Source organism: Macrotis lagotis, chromosome X, assembly GCF_037893015.1.
Source record: "Macrotis lagotis isolate mMagLag1 chromosome X, bilby.v1.9.chrom.fasta, whole genome shotgun sequence".
NCBI classification, from domain to species: domain Eukaryota; kingdom Metazoa; phylum Chordata; class Mammalia; order Peramelemorphia; family Peramelidae; genus Macrotis; species Macrotis lagotis.
This window is the reverse complement of record NC_133666.1, coordinates 638,820,572-638,831,754: the sequence shown is the minus strand read 5'-3', so window position 1 is coordinate 638,831,754 and position 11,183 is coordinate 638,820,572. Positions and strand designations below refer to the sequence as shown.

The 11,183-nt window shown below is 33.4% G+C and overlaps 1 protein-coding gene across 1 annotated transcript; it reads right to left on the bottom strand.

The window, feature by feature from the left end:
- Window positions 1-6,925: 6,925 nt before the first annotated feature.
- LOC141497438 (olfactory receptor 7D4-like) lies at window positions 6,926-7,927 on the bottom strand. The gene has a single exon (XM_074200079.1). The coding sequence runs from the start codon at window positions 7,919-7,921 to the stop codon at window positions 6,926-6,928; it is 996 nt and encodes a 331-aa protein (XP_074056180.1). The 5' UTR covers window positions 7,922-7,927.
- Between the last annotated feature and the right edge of the window lie 3,256 nt (window positions 7,928-11,183).

Below are 11,183 nucleotides of genomic sequence, written 5' to 3'. Positions count from 1 at the left end.
AAAAGGTTCTCTTATGTTTTTCCTTCCCAACCCTTAATTTTTTTTCTTTTCCCTTAGTCCTGATTCCTAATACATAGAATGACTAATATTTAACTATGTTATATACAAAAGTAAGTGCAAAACTTTAATAGACTGCTGCTGAGTGGAGAGTGGTGGGAAGGGAGTGTGGTAGAAAAATATGTAACATAAATATGCAAGTGTAGGAATGTTGAAAATTTTTCTTAACATTGAATTGTCAATTAACTAAATATGTAAATTAATAAAAACATAAATAGTGCATCTGAGAAAGGCACTTAAATATAGTCTTGCTTTGTGTCTAGATGCTAACCAATGTCTTGGGGATTGTAGTGGAAACCAAATAACTTTTCACAAAGGACAAGTTGGAAAAGAAGAAATATATGGGCGTGTGGAGATTAGAGTCAGAAGCAATACCAAAATTATGAGGTTTCCAAAGAGTGTGACCAAATACATGTCTAAACACAGCTCAAAGAGGGAGGGTCTTGCTGATCTGATTTGTCAGAAAATCAGAATATAAAAATCAGTGAATTGTATTTGATTTCCTCATACATGAGGCTGACTCTTCTGCTGGAATGGAGAAAGGAGAAGAACATGATCTGAAATGGATTTTTCTCTTTCATATGAATGTGACTCTGATTAGAGTCATAAAGCACTTCTAGGTTCTATCTCAGTCTCTTCCACGTATTCACTTTTGAAGTCAGAAAAGTCACTATTTCCATATTCCTATTCAATGGAAGATAAAGAATTTGATCCTAATGTCCCCAAATTTGTTTCTTCTGGAAGTTTGTAAGACACCACCTCAAATATGTTCTAAAAATGTCAAACACTATTGACCAATGGGATAACAAAGGAGATACTATGAGCATACTAGAACCATTCCTGCATATACTGGCAGGGAAGACAATTGTCTGGTATGATGGAAGGATTTGGGTCTTTATCTTTCAATGTAACTCATATAATATTACAAAAATTGAAGGCATCTTAGAGGACACATAGAATGAAACTAGAAGGAAAATCATGAGAAGTTTGTTAAAAAATGAATATTGATGCCACTCAGATTTTGTGGATTTTTGGGTGCTGATATTTCCTCCTCTGGATATGGATGGTGTTGTCCAAAACAGATCTCCCAAGTTTTATCTAGATCCCTGGACTGCCAAGAGGATCTGCATCCATCATAGTTTGTTAATTCACAATGTTGTTGCTTTTGTGTACAATGGTCTCTTGGTTATGCCCCCTTCTCTCAACATCAGTTCTAGTAATCCTTTCCTTTGTTTTCTAAAGCCTAACTATTCCATGTTTCTTAGAGAACTATAGTTCCTAGTGACATTCATATGGCAAAACTTATTCAGCCATTTCCCAATTGATAGGCATCCCCTCAATTTCAAATTCTTTGCCACTACAAAAAATAATTGTCTTAAATATTTTTGAAGACGTGGGACTTTTCCTATTTTTATGATTGCTTTTGCATAAAGGCCTAGTATTGATATTGCTGTATCAAAATAGATGATCAGTTATATTGCTCTTTGGACATAGTTCTAGATTGCTCTCCATCATGGTTGGATTAGTTCACAACTCCACCAATCCTCCTACAGCCTCTCCAACATTGATCATTTACCCTTTTTTGTCATCTTAGCCAATCTGATAGGTGTGAGGTGGAACCTTATAGTTACTTTAATTTACATTTCTCTAATCAGTAATGATTTAGAGCATTTTTTCATATGATTACATATAGCTTTAATTCATAAATGAAAGAGGAAGAGCCAAAGATGTGTCAATTAATGTCAAATATTCATTAAATTCCTTCATTGTTATCAATATTGCTCCAGATATAAAAATAAATGAGATTGTCTCTACCTTCTTGTAGCTCATATTTGATGGGTCCAGTCAAAATTCTATGTGGACAGAGATAAGCAAATATTATACCAAAGTGGGATAACAATAACAATTGGAGGAAATTAGGAATTCTTGTGGGAATAGCGCTATTAAAGATTTTTGCATCAGAGTTCAGTCGGAAGATTGGTATATAATTTTGATTCCATTCTTCCTGGTTTAGATATCAGCAACATATTTTTGTCATAAAAATAGTTTACAAGGAATAAGAATTAATTGTTCCTTAAATATTTGGTAGAATTCAATTGTAAATCTATCTAGCCTGGGAGACTTTTTCTTAGGAAGTTTATTGTTGCTTTCTTCAATTTCTTTTTATGAAATGGGGTTATTTAAGGATTTTATTTCCTCTTCTGTTAATCTGGGTAGTTTGTATTTTCACACATTTGGCATGCAATTCAAGAAAGTAGCTCTGAATGATCTCTTTGGTGGAAAGTTTACCCTTTTCATTTTTGACATTGGTAATTTGATTATTTCCTTTCTTTTTTAAATCAGTTCAACCAAAAGTTTATTTATTTCATTATTATTTTCATAAACCAACTCTTAGTTTTATTTATAAGATCAATGCAATGGTTTTCTTTCTTTCAATTTTATTATTTCCTCCCTTGTTTTATAGAATTTATAATTTGGTATTTAATTGGACATTTTTAATTTGTTCTTTTTCAAGCTTTTCTAATCACAAACTCAATTCATTGATCTCCTCCTTCTGTATTTTATTAATATAGGCATTTAGAGATATAAAATTCCCCCTCAAACCTGCCTTGGTTGCATCACATAAATTTTCTTATGATGCCTCATTGTTATCATTTTCTTGGATATAATTACTGATTAGTTCTATGATTTTGTTTGATGCACACATTATTTAAAATTATTTTTTAGTTTCCAATCAATTTTTAGTTTTTCTTTCTGTGACCCTTAATTTCATGCATTTTTTATTACATCACAGACTGAGGAGAATGTATTTATTATTTTTGCTTCTGCTTTTTGAGGTTTTAATGTCCTAGGACATGGTCAATTTTGGTAGGGATGACATGCATTGACTAGAAAAGGGTATATTTTTTTCCTATCCCCATTAAATTTTCTCCAGAGGTATACCATATCTTAGTTTTCTAAGATTTTATTCACTTTCCTAACTTCCTTCCTGTTTATTTTGTGGTTCAATTTATCTAGTTCTAAAGTGTATATTTTATAAAAATTATCTCTTAAGTATCTATTTCCCTTAACCCGAATTCCTTGTGACAAAAATTACTAATTTGTAAATATATTTAAAAAAATATGTATAGAAAATGCTAACCTCACTGTTCCCTACTGAGGGGAGGGGGGTGGGAAGGAAGGGTGGAGGGAAAAATTTTGTAACTTGGAAATATGCATGTACATATGGATGAAAATAAAAAATAAATTAAAAAAAAGATTTATCTAGCTCTGAGAGAAGGAGGTTGAGGTCTCCTCTCAGATTTTGGTCCTGGAATTTGGACGATTTACCACTAGGTATTCAAATAATGATATAACTTCAATATCTATGGTACCTTTCACAAAGAAGTTGTTTTCTTTCTTATCTTTTCTAATGAGATTGATTTTTGCTCTTATATTATTTGATATCAGGATTGCTACCTCTGACTTTTTTACTTCAGCTTAAGTATAATATATTTTGCAACTTCCTTTTACCTCTACACTGTGTATATCTCTCTGTAACAAATGTTTTTCTTGTAAACAATATATTGTAGATTCCAGTTTTTGATCCATTTCTGTTTTATGGGACTGTTCATACTATTTACATTTCCAGTTAAGATAAATACTTTTGCATTTCCCTCCATGCTATCTTTCCCTATGCAAATTTTTTCTTTTCTTTCCTCTTATTCATCCTCACCTAAATTTTACTCCCTTTCCCCTCCAGATTTTCTTTCAAAACTTAACTTTAAGTGTATGTTTATTTATACCTTTACCTTCCCTTTTATTGGTCCCTACTTTCCATTATTTCATCCTAGATAATGATAATAACGAAAAAACATACCAAATCCTATGGCATACACTCAAGGGTGGCTGTCAGGGGATATATAATATATTTAAATGCTTACATGATTAAATTAGAGAAAGAAGAAATCAATGAACTAGATATTCATCTAAAAAGTTAGAGGAAGAACAACTTAAATACTCCAATTAAATACTAAATTAGAAATTCTAAAAATTAAAGGAAAAATTAATGAAAGCAAAAGCAAAAAAAAAACTATTGAACTAATAAATAAAACCAAAAGCTGGTTTTGTGAAAAAAAAACAATAAAAGTGATAAATTTCTGGTCAATTTGATTAAAAAAAGTGGAAAAAAGAAAACTAACTTGCGAGTATCATAAATGAAAAACGTGAACTCACCACCAATGAGGAGGAAATTAAAAGTAATAATTGGAATTATTTTGCTCAACTCTATGCCAATAATTTTGATAATCTAAATGAAATATATGGATATTTTAACTAATATACATTGCCAAGATTAAATGAAGAGGACATTAAAAACCTAAATAACCCAATCTCAGAAAAGGAAATTCAACAAGTCATTATTGAACTGCCTAAGAAAAATCTCCAGTGCCAGAACGATTCACAAGTAAATTCAATCAAACATTTAAGGAACCATTGGTTTCAATTCTTTATAAACTCTTTGGAAAAATAGGTGAAGACAGAACCTATTTTGCTTAACTCTTTCTATGACACCAATATGGTACTGATACCTAAACCAGGAAGAGTTAAAACAGAAAGTAAATTATAGACCTGTCTCCCTATTGAATATAGATGCAAAAATCTTAGCAAAATAATTACAGCAAGTTATCACTAACTAGAATAATACATTATGATCAAGTACCTGGAAATAAAGTCTGCCAAGGCAGACTCAAAATTTTTTTGAAAACAATTACAAAACACTTCTCACATAAATGAAATATGATTTAAATACCTGGGCAAACATCAAGTGTTCATGGATACGTTGAACTAAAGTAAAAGTGACAATTCTGCCAAAACTTAACTACTTGTTTAGTGCCCTACCAATCAAAATACCAAAAAATTTCTTTAATGAGTTTGAAAAATTTTTAAGTAAATTTATATAGAGAAATAAAAAGTCAAGAATTTCCAGGCATTCAATGAAAAAAAGTGTAAAATGAGGTGGCTTAGCTTTACCAGACCTAAAGTTATATTGTAAAGCATCAGTCATCAAAACTGTCTGGTATTGGCTAAGGAAAAGAGTGGTCAATCAGTGGAATAGACTAGGTGGAAAAGAGATAGCAGGAAATGATTATAGTAACTGCTGTTTGATAAGCCCAGAGTCCAAAATTTGGGATTAAAAACTCTGATAAAAAACTGTTGAGAATATTGGAAGTTAGTATGGTACAAACTTGGATTTGATCAACACCTCATACCCTATAGCAAGATAAGATCAAAATGGGTATAGGATTTAAAAATAAAAGACAATATAATACACAAAATAAGAGACCAACCAATAGCTTAACTGTCATATCTATGGAAAAGGAAGCAGTTTATGACCAAGGAAGAGATGGAGAACATCATTAAAAACAAACTCGGCAATTTTGATTACAATGAATTAAAAAGCTTTTGCACAGACGAAAGAAAAGCAACCAAGATCAAAAGAAATGTAGTAAATTGGGAAACAATTTTTGCAACTAGCATTTCTGACAATGGACCCATTTCTAAAATATACAGAGAACTGAGTCAAATTTTCAAAAGAGCAAGCCATTCTCCAATTGACAAATGTTCAAAGGATATGCAAAGGCAATTTTCAGCTGAGGAAAACAAAATAATACATAGTCATATGAAAAATTCCTCTGAATCATTGTTTATTAGAGAAATGCAAATTAAAGCATCTCTGAAATACCACCTCACACTTCTCAGACTGGCCAATATGACCAGAAAGGACAATGATGAATGTTGGAAGGGATGAGGGAAATCTGCGACACTAATACATTCTTGCAACAAAAATGTGCATTCCATTTGATTCCAGCAATACTGCTACTGGGTTTATAACCTGAAGAGATTATGAAAAAGGGTAAAAACATCACTTGTACAAAAATATTTTTTGCAGCCCTGTTTGTGGTGGCAAAAAATTGGAAATTAAGTGAATGTCCTGCAATTGGGGAATGGCTTAACAAACTGTGGTATATATATATATATATTTCCACGAGATTTCCAGTTTTTATAGAGCAGGAAAATATCATGAGAATGCAGGTGGTTTTCAATTTGATGACAACGTGTTGAAAATAAAGGAATAGCAGACATGAAGAAGAAGATCATGCAATTTATAGTCAACAAAAATAGAGTAAGTCATGAAGGTAGGTAAAACAAGATTCATTAAAATAACTTTTATTGAGTACCTACAATGTGTCAGGGACTCTGCTAAGTTATGGGAGATACAAAATGAGGCAAAATACCTTTCCTGACCTCAAGAATCTCACAATCTAATAGGAGACACAACATACAAATAAATACATACAATAAAGTTATATACAAGACTAAAAAGAAATAATTAAGTAAAAGGGACCAGAATTAAGAAGATTTGGGAAAGATTCCAATAAAAGTAGTTTTAAAATGTGACTTCAATAAAACACAATAAACCAGTAGTTGATGTTGACTGGAGAGAGCATTCCAGAGATAGGGGACAACCTGAGAATACTCTCAGTTTCAAGAAATGGAGTTTCTTGTTCAAGGAAAAGCATTTCAGTGGGGGAAAGAGTATGTAATAGAGTAAAATATTAGAAGACTAGAAACATTAGAAGGGACAAGGTTATGAAGGGTTTTGAATGTCAAATAGAGTATTTTATATTTAATCCTGCAGGCATAGGAATCATTGGCATTTATTACTTAGGAGTGACAGTGTTAGACTTGTACTTTAAGAAATCCACTTACAAATTTAAATAAAGGATGAATTTGCGTGGTAATAGAATTGAGGAATCCAACATTCATTTTTACTTGTTTTCCCCCAGAAATGCCTTTGTCTAATTCTAAGGACCAGGAGCCAACCCCATTACTGAGAAGAGGATATTCTGCTAATGAGTTTCCTAAGGCCATCTTTTATGTCTTTATTCCTTAATGTATAGATGAATGGGTTCAACATGGGGGTGACCACAGCATACATTGCTGAGGCAACTGTGCTCTTCCAGGAAGACTGGGTAGTTGAGGAACTCATATAAACTCCAAATCCTGTACCATAGAATAAGGAAACAACACAGAGGTGAGATCCACAAGTAGAAAAGGCTTTATACTTACCATGAGCTGATGGGACTTTCAAAATGGAAGAACAGATCTTACTGTAAGAGAAAAGGATCCCTGTGAGGGGGAGAAAACCCAGCAGCACAGTAACTAAATATATCAAGACATAATTGACGAGAGTATCAGAACAAGAGAGTTTCAGAACCTCAGCAATATCACAGAAGAAGTGTTGAATTTCATGGTATGTACAGAAGGAGAGACGTGTTACCATCAAACAGTGAAGAAGGGAGTCTAGAAAGATTATTATCCAGGAGAGCAGTACCAACAATGTACAGAGTCGAGGATTCATGATGGTTGCATAGCGTAGAGGATGACAGATAGCCACAAATCGGTCATAAGCCATTGCAGTGAGGAGGAAATTATTCAAACCAGCAAAAACTATAAAGAAGTACATTTGGACGAGGCAGTCAGCATAGGGAATGGCTTTATTTTGTGTCACGATGCTCACCAACATCTTGGGTACTGTGGTGGATACTGTACAGATATCGACAAAGGACAAGTTGAAAAGAAAGTAATACATGGGGGTGTGGAGGTGATAGTCAGAACCAATGGTCAACATTATGAGCAGGTTTCCAACCACTGTGACCAAATACATGCCCAGGAATAGTGCAAAGAGGGGTCCTTGTTCATTTGGTGTCTCAGAAAATCCAAGGAGGATAAATTCAATGACTTTTGTTTGGTTTTCTGGTAACATGGGGCTGACTTTCCTGCTGGGAAAGAAAAATATGAAGACTATGACATGAAAATTCATGTATCATTTTATAGTAAATGGAAAGAACTCTGATTCTACCTGACCGGATTCTGACTTAGTATTTCTTTCTGTCCCCTGTCTCTTCCATTTAGCATCTTTTTTTTGTTTTGCATTAGTCAGTATTTCCATATTCCACCTTAATGCAAGATTTTAACTTAATAACCTCTAAGAGTCTTTCCAGTTCAGACACATACAGAATAGAAAATTTTATAAATGAATCCCAAATTTTCTTTAAGCATAAATCACTATTGAATAATTCAATAAAGAAGGAGACACCATGGGCAGGGGAGAACAGGTTGTGCAGAGAACAGCAGAGAGGGAGGACAGATCTGGTATGTCTGAAGCGTTTAGGTTGTCCATTCTTGAACTGAAACTGTAAAATCACATAGTAATGGATGCAACCTTACAGAACACATAGTACAAAACATTACTACAGAAAAAATAATGGAAAAATAATAAATCTGTCAATTGGTCATCTTGCCTTTCACTGAAAACCTCCTTGGAAAGGAAAGCTCTTAGCTTCCTAAGGGAGCCTATTTCAATTTGAGTTTGCTCTCACTTTCTTTTCTTTGGAGTGAAAATCTGCAAGTTTTCAAGTTCTATCCTGAGTTCTTGTTCTTCCCTTTGATTCCTTGCTGAATAAATCCTTTTTCTCTCTCACATAACATTTATATAAATATTTGAGACAGTTTGCCATATTGGATATATTTTCTCCCCTATGGGCCTTGTAATACTAGTTCTTCATTTGATCTAAATAGTTCCTTTACCATCCTAGTTACTTTTCCATGCATCATCTCCCAATTATCAACATCCTCTCTGCATTATGATATCCAGAACTAAACCAAAATTTTCAGATGAAATGTTTATGATTAGAGATTTTGTGATGATCATCTTTTGGTGGGGATCTTTGTATTATTTATTGTAAATTAAGGTTTTTTAAGGGTATTTTGTCTGCCATATCTTTGTTGATTCAAATTGAATCTATAGTCCACTGAAAACCTTCATCATTTTCAAATGGATAATGGTCTTCTGTCTTGGGGCAAAGAGTTCTGGGTGACTTTGATGTTTTTTCCCTTTTTATAAGCTCTATCTACACAAAGTTGATAGTGAATGCAACCAACCTTCTAGTATTTGGTAAGCATGTGTTAAGTCTACTCTGTAGGACTGAATATATAAACTGCTCCATCAGCCTTGAAAGAGTTTTGGATGCTCTAGACAATAGTAAGAATTGTGAGGCAGGGAGGTGTAAAATACCAAAAGAAGGGCAGGATAATAAAGACTGGAAATTCTAAAGGCAAAGAGAGGAGGAGTGGAAAAAGTGATTCCTTATTTCTTGACCCCCAAAAGGCGGGGGTCCTTGAAGGAACACAACAATGGGAATAGAAAGATGGCAAAGTGGAATACTGTTCAAGAGTGAGAAGACAATGGACACTGAGTCATTACTTTGAAATCAAACACTGCAGGGAAGAGGGATGAAAGGTCACTTTCCAGCTGAGATACTCCAGTTATCCTGGTAATGCTTGAAGGCCTTCCATGAGGAGGAACTCACAACTCTTGGATGGAATCCATTCCAAATTTAGGAAACTCTATAATAACATTGTTTTCTGTTATATTTGCTTTCTGAAGTTATCTAAATTTGGCTTTTTTGCCATGTCTTCTTTAGGATAAGGAAAGCATGTCTAATTCCTCTTACTAGTCTTCCAATATTTAAAGATAACTACCACTCTAGAAAAAGTAAGAGTAGAGCATACATCTATTATAGGCAGAACTATTGAAACCAAAAAGAGAGGAACCTTGGAAAGAGGAAAAATGAGTTTCTTATTTTGGATGATGTTGGTAGAGTAGCAAGACTAGATCATGTTAGATAGAAAAATCCCTGAGAAAGGTTGTCATTTCCAAGATAAAGGAGGTCTGTGCTGATTGATTTGTAACTAATTCCCCAATAAAATCTTCAAGTATTTTCAAAAAGATAGGATATACTCTGAGGTAATTTCCTAACCCACAGTCAAACCCAAAAAATGGACACAACTGTTTTCTCTAATAATTATAAATTTATAACCTTCCACCAATGTGATTCTTCTATTGATTTTGTGTTAATCTCTGTTCCTTAGTTTACACTGACATACCCTATTTGTGTACCCTGGGTAATTATCCCCAACTTTTCTATGAAGCCCAAATTTTTGTTAGATCTAAAGCCTAAACAGGACTTCTCCAACTGGAAGCAGTGGGGAAAACGTTCCTCATTATTTCCTACCCTCATCTTTTCCTCTGTCAAAGGAACTGCTGAGGGAATTCATTCTTTGACTTTCCAACAGCTAATTCCCAACCCTACAAATAGAATGGAGAAATGTGTTACTTTTGACTTATAAAAAGTTATTTTGCTTAGGTGAGGTTAATCATTACAGTTGGATTATTTGTGTTTATAAATTTTACTTTGAAAGGTTTTCAATAAAGTTAAGTTTTGACTTTTTTTGTAACTTCTTTTAAATGAATGTAAATCAAATTAAACTCCTCCCCAAAAGAGACAGCCTGAACTGTCTTCTAGAAAGTGTTGTTTACTAGAGTTATATAAAATGAACAGTTTGTTCCTCCTAATAAAATACAGGTACTATTATACTTTCTTCAAAGTACACACATATTCCAGGGAAAAGAGGGATCAAATCAGCCAGCCCAAATATTATTATTATATTTTGCAATTAGTTCATTGTCTGTAGTCTTACTTTTTTAGGTAAAGCAAAACACATCTAATCTTCTGCATGATAGCCCTTCAATTACTTGAAATCATTTGTTTCCCTTACGCCCCCATCATATATATTATATTGAGTTTACTTGATCCTTAAAACCCTTCTAGCATTAATTTGTGCTTCACTCTCTCTCTCTCTGTCACCCTCTTTATACCCATTTTCTCCACATTTTTGGAGACAGATAAGTGTAATAGTTAACAGAAATTTGTACAAGTGAACAAGGTAAATTAAATATGAAATATGTATTGAAACTAAATTAGGATAGTTGGTAGAAACAGTAGGTAGTTATTTCTGTCAAAGAGACAACTGCTTCTGAGGAATTTAAGAAAATCTGAGGAATGTGCATAGACATTGTACTGAATTCTCATAATACTATGATAATAATGTCTATAAAAGGACTTCCCACTATCTTAGTACATGGATGGGCTAAACACCATATAGTAGAGAGTCTGTAGCTGTTTCCTTATTCTATCTTTCCTCCTGACATTCCTGATCCTTCTCTGAAAGCTCCCTATTAG

Coding starts and splice junctions, on each gene's coding strand:
- LOC141497438 (XM_074200079.1), bottom strand. CDS start 7,921: ATGAATTTTCATGTCATAGTCTTCATATTTTTCTTTCCCAGCAGGAAA.